Here is a 16,377-nt window from a genome sequence, read left to right on the forward strand (position 1 = left end):
TTATTTGCATCTCTTCCTGCTATATAGTAAGCTTTGAGGTTGGAACTAAGGGAGAAGACAATGCTCAGAGCCGATGCAAGGGACTTTGTGGTCATTGACAACAGTGACAGAGTTATGATGTTATGATATTGTACTACATGCTTTTCCTGGTTAAAGTTTCACCACACTTCATTCATTTCGTGTTTATTTTGTACACAAGACCTACATTTTCTGTATTAATGTGGCCTCCTTTTTAAAAACATATAATTTACAAGGCATCACACACTGTCACATTTCTGGATGATGTTCAGGTCTGGTGTGTCATCCCCGTGCCTGGGTTTGTGCTTCTTGGTGCTGGACACAGCTTCTCCCTGAGACAGCTCTTGGTCAGAGTCAGACATGTCTGGTGAAGTTTCAATGTCCCCTTCACTGTGATGGGGACACTTTTGATTTTGCTTCATTTTAGAGTTTCCTGAAAGTGTGAACACATTTTATTTGCAGCAAATGTACTTAATAAGAGACGACTGCACATTTATGTCTCATGTGCTAAGCATCTGTACACGGGTAACCTTGTTTAACCATCAACAGAGTCACAGAAATGAACTCACATCTCACCCTGAACACATCCATAGACGGGAGGTGACATCTCCTTGTGACTTTATTTTTCACTGCCCTGGTGATTAGAGAAATTGACGCTCTGCTATGACTTTATCAATTCATAGTCTGGTCTCCATAAATTGTCTTCTATTTTTTTCACCTGATTTCAATCAGTATTCTTATTATCTATATTTAGTCATTTATATAATAGAGAAATTATTCCCTACACTAGGCAGGGTGCTCTTAGAGAAAGAACCAATAGAATGTATAAACATCAACACAAATGCAATTTTACTTTATATCATGGCTATCTGCCCACTGGCTGCCCACTAAAGATTCAGTGAACATGGCAATTCATGACACTGGATGCCTTAAAGATCACAAATCATTGCTGGGGACCTGGAACCTCCCTGTCAATATAATATCAGATGCTCCTCTGATATTAAGTCCATTTTGGAAAGCTGAAAGAGAAGGAGCATGCCATTCACAGGGAATTATAGCAGCAGCAGGAATCTTCTGTATCAAGCTGTGGGCATGGAGATATTAGTCCTCTCAAGCAATGGATATTTGAGACTTCAAATATTTTTTGAAGTTTAATCAGTCCAAGATTGCATGGCTCCTCCATTTGTGCAAGCACTGGCTCTCAGGCTCAAATTTGTCCTCACAATAGGAAATTGTGTCCTGAGATGCCAAGTGTCTGTATCACAGATGTATTCTGAAAAGATATGGCAAGGCATAGTTCCTCCAGTCTGTAGTCTTTGGATAGCTCAAAGTGTCATTTACTGTTCTGAGGACATAGCTCTGCTGGTAGAATATTTTTTTCATGCCTGATGCCCTATGTTCATTCCCACCTTTGTATGAAAAAGAAGAGGTTGTAGCCCGAGAAACAAAGGTTTGCATTGTGCTTGGTCCATATGAAACTCTGGAAAAGAATAGAGAAGGAAGAAGGATTGAAAAACATGAAAATTTACTTCTTATATATTTCTACTTTTCCATAGAAAAACTAGATTTCAGCACTGCATTACTATACCCTGTATTTGTAAAATCTTTTGCTGTTTTTGAATAATTATTAATATTTTCATAGAAAGTAATATAACAAATACTAAAATATAATAAAGAAATGTTGTATAAGATTCAGTGGCTAATGAATACATACATTTAATTGAATTAACAAAATGTGTCTGAGGCCATATCTCATAGTACAGTATATCAACACTAAAGCTCTAAATCTGATCTTCAAAAAAAAAGAACTGCTATATAAATATAAGTACTATCTGATATTATTCCTTGAACAATGATGAAAACATATTTTGAAGATCTGTGGTAACCATTTATTTCCTCCAGGTCTGACCTTGCCCACCTACCACAGAGACCTGCTGTTCCCCATCACAAATGTATTCACAGCTCTTCTGTGACATCCCTAAAACACGCTGTGGGCCTTTTTCCTTCTATGACATATCCTTCTGCTCTCTGACTCCGCAGTAACTTGTCTTCTTCTCACCAGTGGCTATATCTGTTCTTTTTAAAGTCAAAGATTCACCCGGCCCCTTAGAGACTTGCCTGCACTGCACCACCAGGTCATCCCTCTCCTTCCTCTCCCACAGTGTCCTCTCTTCCTGTGACCTTCCTCCCCCATGCCACCATGCTGTCTTTGCTCTTTCCCACATCTGAGGCAGTCTTCACCGTGGTCTTGCATCTCTGAACCGCTAGGTAGGCATTGTTCTTACTTAGCATACAGGCGTCCTACTTCTCAATGTTCTTGCTTCTAAGTTCTTCCAGACTTGTTGGCTTTTTCAGAATCTTTCATCCCCATGACTTTTTTAGGAGAAGAATTGTACTTTGTTTTCTCCTAGGTTTTGGTGGTATCTAGTATTAGGTTCTGGGCCACCTGAACAGTGTCAGGAATAGACACAATCTCACGGAGTAGTCCTGAAATACAGTCATATATTGGTTGGTTATGCCAAATCAGTACTCTGCCTGCATGTTACCAAAGCAGAAAGGTAAGCAGCAACCCAGCTACAAACCCTTTCAACCTCTAATGGTGACCTATGTATAAGACACAAATATATTTTCTAACTGTGTTCGAAAAACTTAACCGCATACTCTCAGATAGAAGTTCTAACTCCCTCATTAATGACTCTCTTAGTTTTTAATTGCCGATGGAGACTATTGCTGGGAGCCACATCAGGTAAACACCCAGAGAACAAGTGACCCTGGGATGCCCAACAACACTTGATACATCCTCAATGTAAACCCTACACCTAAGGCTCAGGAAAAATCCTGAAGAGGGGGAAGAAAGATTGTAAGATCTAAAGGACCAGCATGTCACTGTGAAATGGTATCTTCTAGACAGGACAGTGATGCTGCACCCATGAATTCTTCACAATATTGATGCCTAAACTAGGCATCCATAGTATAGAAGGAAAGCTCTTAGGCCCCCACCCCTAAATGAAGAACCACAGGTAATCAACGAAAGAAGAAGAATCAGTTTTTTTCAAGAACAAGCTCCCTGGTGTGTTATTCAGTCCTCTGGAAACTGCCGTAAGCACATGTGCTGTGGAATGTCATTTTGTATGCTGTGAATGTGTGTTGTTAAAAAAAAAATGCTGATTGGGCCGGGCAGTGGTGGCGCACGCCTTTAATCCCAGCACTCGGGAGGCAGAGCCAGGTGGATCTCTGTGAGTTCGAGGCCAGCCAGGTCTCCAAAGCGAGTTCCAGGAAAGGCGCAAAGCTACACAGAGAAACCCTGCCTCAAAAAATAAAATAAAATAAATAAATAAATAAAAAATTAAAAAATTAAATAAATAAATAAAATGCTGATTGACCAGGAGCCAAGCAAGAAGTATAGGTGAGATAAACAGACAAGGAGAATTCTGGGAAGATGAAGGCTGAGTCAGGAGTTGCCAGCCAGACACAGAGGAAGCAAGATGTGAAGGCAGAATTGGAAAAAGGTACCAAGCCACATGGCTAAACATAAACAAGAATTATGGATTAATTTAAGTATAAGGTCTAGTCAATAATAAGCTTGAGCTAATGGCCATACAATTTGGAAATAATATAAGCTTCTTGGGTCTTAGAGTCTGTGGGACTGACAGGTGAGAGAGATTTGTTCTGACCTCAGGCCAGGTGGGACACAGGAAAACTTCCAGCTACACACATGTATATATATATATATATATATATATATATATATATATATATATATATATATATATATATATATATATATTACAACTGACCTCAATATTACACACAAACACAATTAGATACACACAGAGACATGCACACACAAAGAAAGAGACACACAGAGAGAAAGAGAGACAACAGAGAGAAATGTTAACTAAAGATGAAGTAGTCATGAATTTTAGAGGGAGTGAGAATTGGACATGGAAAGAATTTGAGTGGAAATATTGATGGGTGCAGTATTCAGTTTTAAAAATTCTCAAAAATATTCTAATTATAAAAATTTAAAAGGAATAATGAAATCTCTCACACACAACTCCTTGTCTAGTGGTTTACATTCAGTGCTCTGACTGAATTAAAAGAACTGGGAATCCAGGGCTGGGCTTCTCAGAGCTGCGGGGACAGAGCTGGGCTGGTTTGTATGAGCAGAGGGAGGCCTTGATTGCATTTCCTGCTGCAGTGTATTGAGTTTTTGGGGGGAAGTATTAGACAAATGAATGCCTAGAACAAAGGAAAGACACTGGGTAATAGTTAAGAATTATCCATTATTTATTATGTGTGATATAATTCAAAGTCTTATTTTATTGTGTTTTTGATGAGAGACCCCACTCTGCCTTATTTGTTCCATTGAGGCCATTATAGTACAAGGCTGATAATTATAGAAGGATTAGCAAAGTGTTATGAATGTTGAATCCAGATATGAAGCTGAAGAAATAGTTTTCAAGCATGTAGCTTAGTGTTGATTCATGAAAAAAAAACTGATTGTGATGCCCAGTACTGAAAACAATGCTATGTAAAGTCTATATATTATCATTTTTCTGTGAATAACTTCCAAATGTTTGAACCTTTTTGTGTGTATGAATTACTAGTCTGGTGTGGCCTGTGTTCAATGTAGCACTCTTGTACATCAGGTCACTATTTTTAAACATTATCAAAGTAACAAAGGAACCATGTCTGTGAGTTCCAAAAGGTGGAGAGAAATCTGGAGCCTCCACTCTAGGGCCCTGCACTGATGTCTCTCCATCTTTCCATTCATGCTCCCTCCCCAGGACATGACACTCTACAATAATTGGGGGCATGGTCTCAGCATGAAGAGCCTTGAAATTGCCTCTCCATGAGATAAGATTGTCAGGTCCTAGTTTTCCAATAGAGGAATTCATTCTACTGTGAGATAAACTGTCTCCATGGTGATTGAAAGGACCTTTGATCTGGGTCATTTCTGTTAGTGTAGCATTCCCAGAGAGTCACAAAGATTCTAGGAACTAACTGAAATTCTGCATGCCATATCTTGTAATCTTCCAGGCAAGGGTTCTAACTGCCATAGGAGATGGTCTCCTGGGCATTGTCTGTCGTTAAATGAGAGGAATCAACTGTGAAGTAGAGTCAGGAAACACCCTTGCTGGCCTCTGCACCTGCTCCTCAGGCTCTGTGTAACTATTTTATTTTGGTTTTACTTTTTGTTGTTTTATGGCAGAAATTTTTAACAATGTTATTGATTACGTGGAATTGATGCCATTTGAGAGTCATAATATCCAAAATTGGACTGTGTCTCTCTGTGTGTATTATGACAGAACATGGTCTCCAATTGATTAATCTCACTCTCATGTAGAATTAGTCTGAAATGTTTGTAGACAGTTGCATACTCTCTCAACAATCCTGTACAGGTCAAGAAGATTGTCCTAGGAATGTTGTATGACTGTGATCCATCAGGACAGGCATAAGATGAAACTCTTTGGAGGATGGAAGCTTTGTCTATTCTTTAAAAATCCAGACTGTCCCCAAAGAAATCAGTCCTATGAACCCTGCATGGGTCCATCCAGTTCAAATCTATAAAAAACAAAACTTTCATGCCATTCTTATTCTTTCTGTTGATGATTCCAGAGAATTTGCAGATAAGGGAACCCTTCTTGATTTTTATTCTGACTCTGTTTTGGTGATATTTTGTTTGTACTCTCACAAATAAAATTTGCCTGAAGATCAGAGGACAAAGCCAGAAACTAGATTAAACATAGAAGCCAGGCAGTGGTGACACACACCTTTAATCCCAGCACTTGGGATCTCATACCTTTGCTCCCAGTATTTGGGAAGGACACACACCCTTAATCCCAGTACTAGGAAAGTTGAGACAGGAAGTGATATGGCTGGGTGGAAAACGGCATCTAAAGCAGGAGACAAGAACTCAGTCTTTCCACTGAGGACTCAGGGGCATTCAATCCGAGGATTCACGAAGACAGGATCTTCTTTTTCAGCTGAGGAGTTGATGAGGTGAGAAGTGGCTATGACTTGATTCCTCTGATCTTTCAGCATTAATCCCAATATCTGGCTCTGTGCTTTTCTTATAAGACTGATTAGGGTTCGTGCAATGATCTGTGGATTATCATTCAATGGGAGAGTTCATGATGGTGTTGTTATTTTACATTGCACAATTGAGAGTTTTGAGAAAGGCACTAGGACTTTGAACACAAGGAACTTTTGTCCATATTTAATTGGTGCAAGAGGCACTTCATGAATATCCTGTGATCTGCTGGCAAAGGCCCAGAGAATATGAAAGGATAATCATGAACTGTGAGAATAAATTCTAGGAGGAAAATAAATGCACTGGAAGGAAAATAGATATTACAACCATCTCTCCACCTGAGGGTGCTCATGTATGTGAAAGGAGCCAGGCCAGATGGGAAACTAATTGGGTTTTCTATTTTTGCAACTTTTTGGCTTTGATCTGAGCCAATAGATGATAGATAGATAGATAGATAGATAGATAGATAGATAGATAGATAGATAAAACTGTTTATATCAGGAATCTCAATGTCCACTGAGTTGTTTTCTCTTTTCTTTTTCTTCTTGCAATTATTGTTTTAATCAAAAATGGTGAGATAGTAGACATGCTATCCATGGCAGTATTATCTCTGTTCCTGACATTCAGTCCTTGTACAGCCAGCATATATGTACATTCTCCTAGTTAAAACAAAACAAAACAAAAACAAAAACAAATTAACATACAGAAACAGAAATAATTGGATTCAGACATAACATGTTTATAACAGAGCCATGAATTAAGAGAAATCCTAATTGGGCCTTGCTGCCTCTAAAAACAAAAGGTGTGTGTGTGTGTGTGTGTGTGTGTGTGTGTGTGTGTGTGTGTGCACGCATGGGGAGCATTGTGCACTATACACTGATGTCCATTCAGTGTCAACCACTGTCCATCCAGAACTTGAGACGGAGACAATCCAGTTTCAGGAAACACACTAATGTGGTGGTATTCTAATTGTACTGAAATGTGATTTTGATTGTATGTTAATAAATAAAGTCACCCGGGGGTCAGAGCTATTAGAGCCATAGACAGAGTGTGGCGGTGGTGGCACACGCCTTTAATCCCATAGATCTCTGTGTGTTCAGGGATACAGCCAGCATTGGAGACCTAGGGGGCTGTACATTCAGACAGTGACGAGGCAGTCACGTGTTTGGGTTTACAACCAATGAGAAGGCAGAAAAATAATACTATAAAAAAGACGTACAGACAGGAAGTAGCCCTCTTTCGGGAAGCTGGGACACCGCAGGCGGAAGGGTGAGATTTTAGCTCTGAGCTCTGACCTCTCGGCTTTCTCTTTTACATTGTTTCTGTGTTTCTTATTTAATAAGACGGTTAGTTACATCTACACACTAATGAGCAGTCAGGGTGCCTGATAACACAAACCAGTCTCTTACATTCCCAGTTTTGAATACCACAGTGCTGGCTCCAGTATTACTTGAGCAGGAGCCTAAAATGTTGCCAAAGTAGGAGACTCTACATTCTGAAGGGCATGCCATTACATCTCTAATTCTAAAACAATAAGAAACTTGATTTATGCTACCAAAACAATTCAGGATGAGACTCACATATAAATAAATATAGAAAATTATGTTTATCGGGAAAGATAAAGTGACTCTACACAACTCTATGGGGACAACTTCCAATGAAGTATTTGGTAAATGGTGTTTGGTACATCCAATTGAATTTTGAAAAGGGTTTCAGTTTGCCTTGACATTTTTGATTTGTATTTACAGGGGAAATTCATATTATAGTGTATTCCCAACAACTCTACCAATAGTTCTAGTCTCCTAGATTTAAAGGTGATATATATATATAAACTGTTGCTAGAGCTTGCTGTGTCTTTTGTTTCATGTAAAATGGGGTGGTCATTGATAAAGATCTACTCAAGGTATTGTGCAGTGTAGGGAGTAACCTGTATCAGCATAATTTCCTTTTCTGATGTCCTTTTGAACTGTTGACAAATACCCTATAGTACTCTGGAGAGATGGCTGACAAAAGGACACTCAGAATGAATATTTCTGAGCAAGTCCCCAGACTCATCTTCTCTGTCATCTCAGTCCCAGCACAGCTTCCTGCTCCCCAGGGTTTCTGACGCACCCCAGAATGTGGGCTGCAACACTGTGTCTTGCACAGTAATAGACTGCAGAGTCCTCAGATGTCAGGCTGTTCAGATCCATGTAGGCTGTGCTGGAGGATGTGTCTGCAGTCAGTGTGGCCTTGCCCTTGAACTACTGATTGTAGTCAGTACCACCATTTCCAGGATAAATCCATCCAATCCACTCCAGGCCCTGTCCAGGCCTCTGCTTCACCCAGGTAATATAATAGCTGGTGAAGGTGTAGCCAGAAGCCTTGCAGGACAACTTCACTGAGACCCCAGGCCTCACCAGCTCAGCCGCAGACTGCTGGAGCTGGACCTGGGAGTGGACACCTGTGGGGAGAACGTCAGAATGGATGTCATTGTTACTTGTGTATATGGACCCTCCACAAGTCAGGAACTTGGGAGCCCCTTACCTGTAGCTGCTACTATCAGGAAGAGGATGATGCAGCTCCATCCCATGGTGAGGACCGGTTTGTTCACTGCGTCTGGAGAGATGATCATAGGCTCTTGTGGGCTATGGACATCCCTGTATTTACCACCACAGAGTCACATGATTTGCATATTCATGAGGCAGGGTACTTCTTAAAAAGGTGCTAGTCCAGGTTGAGAAGAAGGAGGTAGAGGATACCTGGTTCTGGCAGGAGACACCGAAGTCCAAATCCTAATCCTGTCCAAGGAAATAGCCATTTCTGAGACCTGTGCAGACCCTGTGGATATAACATCAAGGCCAAACCTCTCAATCTAAAAGCAGAATCCCAACCTGAGACATTTTGATAAAATTGATTTACAGGTGATGGTAGTAATGAGCATAACTGCATATTGAAATTTCAAAAACTCCTAAATTAGGAGAATTTCTATTCTTTTTTTTCATGTACAAGCAATTAACATTTGCTTTTGCAGCAGGTTGCAGTTGTGTGTTCCTGGTGAATTTTTTTTAATCTTTTTTTCTTTTTTTTTTTGTCTATTTGTTTGCTTTCTATAGAGAGAAAGTTGTGGAGCTTAGTGATAGGAATGTTGGAAAGATATGACAGAGATTGGGCCTGGAAACTGATCAGAATACGTTGTATGAGAAAAGCACATTTTTAAAAAAATAAATAAACAAATCTTAATAAAATAAATGAGAAAATAAAAGTCTGTGCAATCTTAGAATTTTGCTGTGTTTGAAAACTGGAGACTTCACGTATCAACTACAGCAGGTGTTGTTCAGCTAACAGACTTTGAGAGAGTCCACAGAGCTATGGCGTACAGCTATTTCTGTCCTATTGATTATTGGCCACACTGTGCCCCCTGCTGGTCCTGAGCTCCTCTGCAGGTTGGTATGTGGTGATTTGCACTGACCTGGATAAGAGTATATAAAGTCAGATTAACCCAATAAACTTGTTGCAGCTTCAGTCTTTCCATCCTGCCCTGGTTACAACTCAGTTCTCACTGATCATAATCAGGAAACCCTGGCTTGGTAAGTAAGTACTGGTACTTGCAGGGTTTGTATCAATTGTACTCCTATCATTGTTGAAGAATCATTTGCCCAAATCCTAGCAAAAAAAAGGTCATTTCACATCATTCAATATTGCTCACACATTTATCTCTTTTCTTCAATGTGCCTGGGAGATATTGAGAAGTTAATCTGCTGACTTCTGGTGTCCAGAGTGTGCCCAACCTACAGGTACACTATGGTCATCATATGTCATTGGCAGCCATGTGAGTTGATCCTCTCCCTGACAGGGAGAAAATTGTGGATCCCATTGTTTTCACCTTCACATTGTGCTATTCACTGAATTGTGTTGGTCTTGATCTCAGTAATCTCATATTCTATAGTCTGTTTGTTCTCCAAATATCTTCAGACATAGCTGAGGTCACTATAAAAGTATCCAGAGAAGGCTCAGGCCTGGATCAACATATTCTCTTTTTCTTTTAGAGATACCTGAAATCTGTAGCACAACAGAGGCAACACTAAACATAATTCCTCCCAAGGATGCTTTTCTAACTCTCAGCGGAAAAATTCCAGCTTTCCTACCTTCAGTAGGAACACAGAGTTCCATTACAGTAAGCCCAGAGACAATGTTAATAAGAAAACAGCAGAAAAAAGTGATAACAAACTATGTTGCCAATGGAAGAGAGTTAGAACAGAGATCTTAGATGACATGAGCTGGTATGTGCACAATGGTCACTCGGGCTTTTTCACAAGCTGAGGGTATAAGAAACACCTTCAAAGGAATCATTACATGGAACATGGGGGCAGAAAGTAATCTTTACAAGGATGCAAATTTCTTATGTGCATTGTATGAAAAACGTTAATTACCTCTACCCTGTTAGAGCATTAACATAATAGAAACTGTAGAAAATAAAAATCTTTATTTCCCCTATATCTGTGGTAATAATATTCATTCATGGAAGATCTGGGTTCTACTCCCTATGAGAGGAAATAATTAGAAAGGTTTTTAGATTATTTAAATTTCACTGTGATTTCCAAATGAACCCACCATCACCAAGTCTTAAAATTACAGAAATTTGTGAAAAACATGGAAAGTTTTATTTTCAAGTTCATTAAATCCAATAGTATTTTGCAAATGGACATTGTAGATGCACCATGACAAAATAATATTATGCTCATAAGAAATTAATCAAATAACAGTTGTCCTAGACTATGACATAGCAAAGAGTCTCTAAAAGATTTTTATGAACAAGAAGGGGAAACCACATATTCTAAAGTGTAAACCGATATGTGCTTTTTGTGGTGATGCTTTGTGCTCTAACAAACAAAGCTTACCTGGAGGTCAGAGGACAGAGATACTCATTAGTTAACCATAGAGGCCAGGCCATGATAGCACACACCTTTAATCCCAGCACATGGAAGGAGGAAACAGATAGTGGTATATGGCTGGGCAGAGAGAGGAATATAAGGGGTTGGAGACAGGAGTTTGCCACATTTTCGGATGAGGAGTTGGTGAGGTAAGAGTTGACTGTGGCTGGTTGCTCCTTTGTGTCTCTGATCTTTCAGCATTTACCTCTATATCTGACTCTGGTTTTTATTATTAAGACCAATTAGAATTCACACTACATGCTTGTTCATGAGGAAGCCCATGGTGGAAGTTCAGAACTGCCTATGTTGTGAGGGGCATCTAGTAGTTCTGAGTATCTTCAGCAGTTCTTAGGTGCCACTGCTGTGCCAGATCTCCTCTGTAGGGAGATTCGTGTCTGAGTTTACACTGAAGTCTCCTCCTATGTCTCTGGCACAGTGAGATATAGCAGATGGTGCAGATTTAAGGAAACTTGTTTATTGATTGAATGCTTACTGATAGTGATGCTGGAGCTGAAGTCCCAATTACAAACAGTGTCTCCAGTAGTCCAAGGTATTGTATCAGCATACTCTAATCACTTCTTGGATGCTGTGAATATGATGACCCAGTCAATATGATGATTGTTGACATAGAATTCAGAGAGTACAGATGAGTAGCAGGGTCTTCAAGGATTTTATGAGGACAAACCTGATTCCTCAGCTACACCTGGGTCAGTGCACCTGAGGATATTGATTACCACCATTAATCATAAACACAAACTATGAGCCACATGTCCAATCTCCTTTCCTTAAACACTGTGACACTCACTGTAGGGAACAGTCACCAGGCAGAAAAGCAGTTTCATGACACACATACTTTGGTGTAGTCTCCTGTGAGAAGGAGATTTGGGCTCATCAGCCAGGGCTCAGCTTTCAATCTGACATTGGGTGTTATTGTTCTTGGGGAAGTTGCTAGAGGATATAAAAGGTGAGCAGAATGCAGGTCAATTCTACATCCAAGAGAGGGTGATTTATCTGGTGTTGACTAGAAGAACTAGAGGTACAGATCTCAGGGATATTCTCTTGGCCCCTGCCCTGTTAACCCACTCCCAGACAAATGAGAAATGATGTGGATCCTGCCATCCAGATATTGCTCTATGAACATGAAGATGGCCTTCTCTCCTTCCTTCATTCTCCAGGCTGTGACTTCCTCCCATGACAATTTTTCACTGTTTATTTAGAAGCATGGCCATCATTAGAGAATCCTCACAGCTGAGGACAGTCTTTGAGTCCTGACTGGCCTGGCTGGATGTCCATCTACTTCTTTATCTCTGGAAATCTCATATTTGAGTCCCTGTTTCTTTATGCATGACCTGTGGGCTGTGGGTGGCCTTAGGTGAACCAGGTCCTAACACTGGAGAGACAGCTGTGCAGTGCAGGGTTTTAGGGACTCTGATCTCTATGCACACTGTGCCACCTTCTTTGTGATTCTATGAGAGTTTCAGGGATATTTTTACACATTATCTCTCATTTTGGGTTTGTTTAGAATTTTCCTAATTGTCATTCAGAACTAGACAAAAACATCACAGAACTGAGTGTCTATCTTGTTACCTGAATGGGGGCCCATGCTCTAAGGCCATTAACTCTTCTGATTTTATTTAGCCCCTTGGATGAGGCACTGTGTTTTATAGTCTGCACTTGGGTTTGGCTTCCAAACTCATGAAACTCTGTAGGGGGAGATCACCAATCACAGATCAAATACTAATGGTGCATGTCCAGGTGTATCTGCACACACAACTTATAGTTCTTTTCTATATCACAGATAGATTCTTCACTGACACATTTAAAAAATGGTAATTATCAGTATAAAAACATGACTATTTGTTTAATAATCTGTTTTTAGTCACAGTGCAAATTTATTCACTTTTTGTACAAAATATCCCAATATTGGGAGTGGGTAACCCCCTTAAATCAGAGTCCTCAGACATCAGGCATGCACAGTTGACCTCAGGAAATCCCTGCCCTGCGTTGCAGGGTGGGTAATACAGCTGCAGTGATGTGTGAACTGCATTCACTCTATGACATATCCTTAGGCATAACAGCAACTGCTTTGTGTCAATAATCTTGGAAGTGCTCTGACATACAGAAGTATCTGAGGATGGATGGTATAGAGATTCTGTGATTCCAATGTCAGCTGAGTTTCAAAAAGATGTTTTGATTAAAAAAAATATTTGTAAGACCAGAGAGATTGCTCATCTGGTAAAAGCTAGATTCACAACCAAAAGGGACAAGAAATATTACCACATACATCATCTTAAGAGTGACAATGAGAAGTAAACAAATGTGACTCTATAAAAACAGTTTTTTCATGATCAGAGAGAGAAATAGCCCCAAAGCCTCTCTGCTCTTAGGAACTGAGAACCAAAATCAGAGAAATCGGGTTGTTTTTCTTTTCAGTTCTGAAATCTTGAGTTCCTCGGTTTGGTTAGAGCTGACCGCCCCCTGCTGGTCCAGAGCTCCTCTGCAGGGAGGTTTGTGTCTGGGCTCATGCTGAAGTCTCCTCACTGTGTATCTTGCACAGTAATATGTGGCTGTGTCCTCAGTGGTCACAGAGTTCAGCTGCAGGAAGAACTGGTTCTTGGATGTTTCTCTGGTGATGGAGATGCGGCTCTTGAGGGATGGGTTGTAGCCGGTGCTACCAGCACTATTTATGTACCCCATCCACTCCAGCTTCTTCCCTGGGGACTGCCTGATCCAGTTCCAGGAATCACTGGTGATGGAGTAACCAGTGACAGAGCAGGTGAGGGACAGTGATTGAGAGGGCTTCACCAGGCCAGGTCCTGACTCCTGAAGCTGTACCTGGGACAGGATACCTTCAGACAAAAATAGACAGTTCTGTCAATCACAGGTTGTCACAACCCCTCATGGACACAAGTATGAAATGGTAACACTCACCAGGAAGGGCTGTCACCAGACACAGAAGACCCACCAGTGTCATCTTCTAGGCTACACCTCCTCTTGCTCAGAGGTCAGCCTCCTGTGAGAGAGATATGAGCTCCCACAGTCCAGGAGGGGATTTAACTTAGAGCTAGAAGGTGCATTTGCATGTGGGGAGTCAGCCTCTTCTTTAGAAATGGGGAAGGTGGATACTACTCCATTTGCCTATTACAATATGGCCATCACTGTATCTGACTTCCTGTAGTGTGAGTCTGAAATAAGAGAGCATGAGGACTACAGGGATCCCAGGAAACACACCTTGGGACGACCAACCTCCACTTCTAGCACAACCTCTTCACTTACGTTCTTTTCCTCCTACACTTTTCACAGTCTTAGTTCATGTCAACCTTCTTTTCACACTTGGTTCCTGAGCTCCTGCTTTCTGATTAGTAAGCCCACACTGCTCCTGCTCTTTTTTCTTCCTTTTCCCACACATGTGGTGGTTGGCATCTTTCATGCAAATTTGGCACACTGTCATATTGTTGTTACCCAGGGTCCACATCTACTTCTTGCTCCATCCAGGCTGTGGGATGCTGAGAGAAGCAGCTGGGAACTCTGCACACCATGAACATTACTCAGGGACCCCATTCATTCTTTATCCTGTCCTGGCTCAAGCCCACCCAGGTTAGACATGGACAGAACCATGGGAGCAAGTGTGTGATAGCCAAACCACAGAGACTAAGGATTTAAATAAATAGGACCTTTTCTGCCTCGGGCATTTTTACAGTCTTAGGCTACTCTAGGAGTTATTAACATGTGTCAGGATTTGGGCGTAGTATGAGTCCTTCCTCTTTCCTCATCGCCTAGTATGTTTAACCTATGGCCAAGTATTTTTTTCATGGAATATAGATTTTTATCTCATATAATATCTCATTAATATAGTTTCTCCTCTCTCTTCATCTCTCAAATCCTTCCCTCCTCTCCTTCCCTGCAGGTAAACCATCTCCCTGACTCTTTTAAGAATACAAACAGGTTTCTTATGAATAATAATAAAATAAAGTAAAATGAGGGCAATCAAAAATGGACACATCAGAGCAGGTCAAAATAAACAACCAAAAGGATAGGAGCCCAAGAAAAGACAGAAAAGAGGTGCAGATGCTGAGATCTCCTGATGCACTCACTCTGGAATTGGATAAAAATACAAAAATAGTAGCCATATTATGTATGCAACTGAACATAATGTCTTGGATAAAACAAGAGATAATTAAATAAACAAATAAATAAAATGATAAAAAACCATGTGATGTTAAAAGAAAAGGAACCTCCAAAAATGCATTTTAATTTGATTTCTATGACCATCTACTTTTAGACATGCAGCCTATGCTTAAGAATGGTGGGTTTCCAGTCCCATGTTGACCCCACAGCCATTGATCCAACATTCATGAGTTCCCTCTAGTTTGCTTTGGTTGTCCCAGCATATTTCTCCATCATGATCGTGATGAACTTGCTCATAGAATCCCCCTTCTCTCTTTGACTGGAATCTTGGAGCTCTGTCTGGTGATTGGCTGTGGATCTCTGCATCTACTTCCATCAGTCACTGGAGAAAAGCTCTGTGATGACAGTTAGGGTATTCACCGGTCTGATCTCTGGGGCAAGCAAGTTCAGTTCAGGCACCCTCTCCACTATTGCTAGTAGCTCAGGCTGGGGTCATCCTTGGGGATTCCTGGTAACTTCCCTAGCACTGGGTTTCTCTCTGTCCCCATGATGTCTCTGTCTATCATGGGATCTGTTTCATTGTTTTTCCCCTCCCTCCCTGTTCTAGGCCCTTTGCATAGTGAGACAGTTGCGCAGCTTGATCTGCTTGAGAGGCCCCCTGAAGATTGTATCAGAATCCATCTGATCTCTGGTGCATGAGTGGGGGCTTATGGAGCACACTACCTATGATGGGACACCTCTTGCAGCCTTTGAGGCAGGGGAAAAGGCTTGATTTGCCTCTACTGGATGTGCGTCCCCATGGGGAGGCCTTGCCTTCTAATGGATGGGACAGGGGGTGGGCTGGGAGCAGGAGGCTGGGGGGAGCGGGGGGAGGGAAAAGGGGGATGTTTGGTTGGTGTGTAAAATGAATGAAAAAATTTCTTATTAAAAATAAGGAAAAAAAAGAAAAGAGTGTTTGGTTTCCTCAATGAGACTCCCTTAGAGAAAACTATTTCATTTGCAAATGGTCATCAATTGGAGATAGGTTCTGGGTTAGGGTTGGGCATGTGGGTCCAATTCTTTCATCTCTAGGACCCCATCTGGTACACCATGAAGGCTCTGCAATTGCTGCCTCAGTATCATATGTGCAACTATCCTGTTTCTTAGGGGACCTTATTTCCTTGGTGCTTCTATCACCTCTTGCTTTTACACTATTTTCGCCTCTTCTTCAGTGTTCCATGAGCACTGAGGGGATTTGAAGAACATATCTCAAACAGTTGTGAGTGTCAAAAGTCTCTCACT

The 16,377-nt window shown here is 40.9% G+C and overlaps 1 pseudogene and 1 gene segment (V, D, J or C); both read right to left on the minus strand.

Annotated features, from left to right (window-relative positions):
* Positions 1 to 257: 257 nt before the first annotated feature.
* LOC119087092 lies at positions 258 to 8,627 on the minus strand (annotated as a pseudogene).
* Positions 8,628 to 13,371: 4,744 nt separating this feature from the next.
* LOC114687603 lies at positions 13,372 to 14,009 on the minus strand. The segment is given in 2 exon segments: positions 13,372 to 13,817; positions 13,900 to 14,009. Coding segments are annotated over 2 exon segments (489 nt in total).
* Between the last annotated feature and the right edge of the window lie 2,368 nt (positions 14,010 to 16,377).

Source organism: Peromyscus leucopus, unplaced genomic scaffold (genome assembly GCF_004664715.2).
Source record: "Peromyscus leucopus breed LL Stock unplaced genomic scaffold, UCI_PerLeu_2.1 scaffold_1261, whole genome shotgun sequence".
In the NCBI taxonomy this organism is placed as follows: Eukaryota; Metazoa; Chordata; class Mammalia; order Rodentia; family Cricetidae; genus Peromyscus; species Peromyscus leucopus.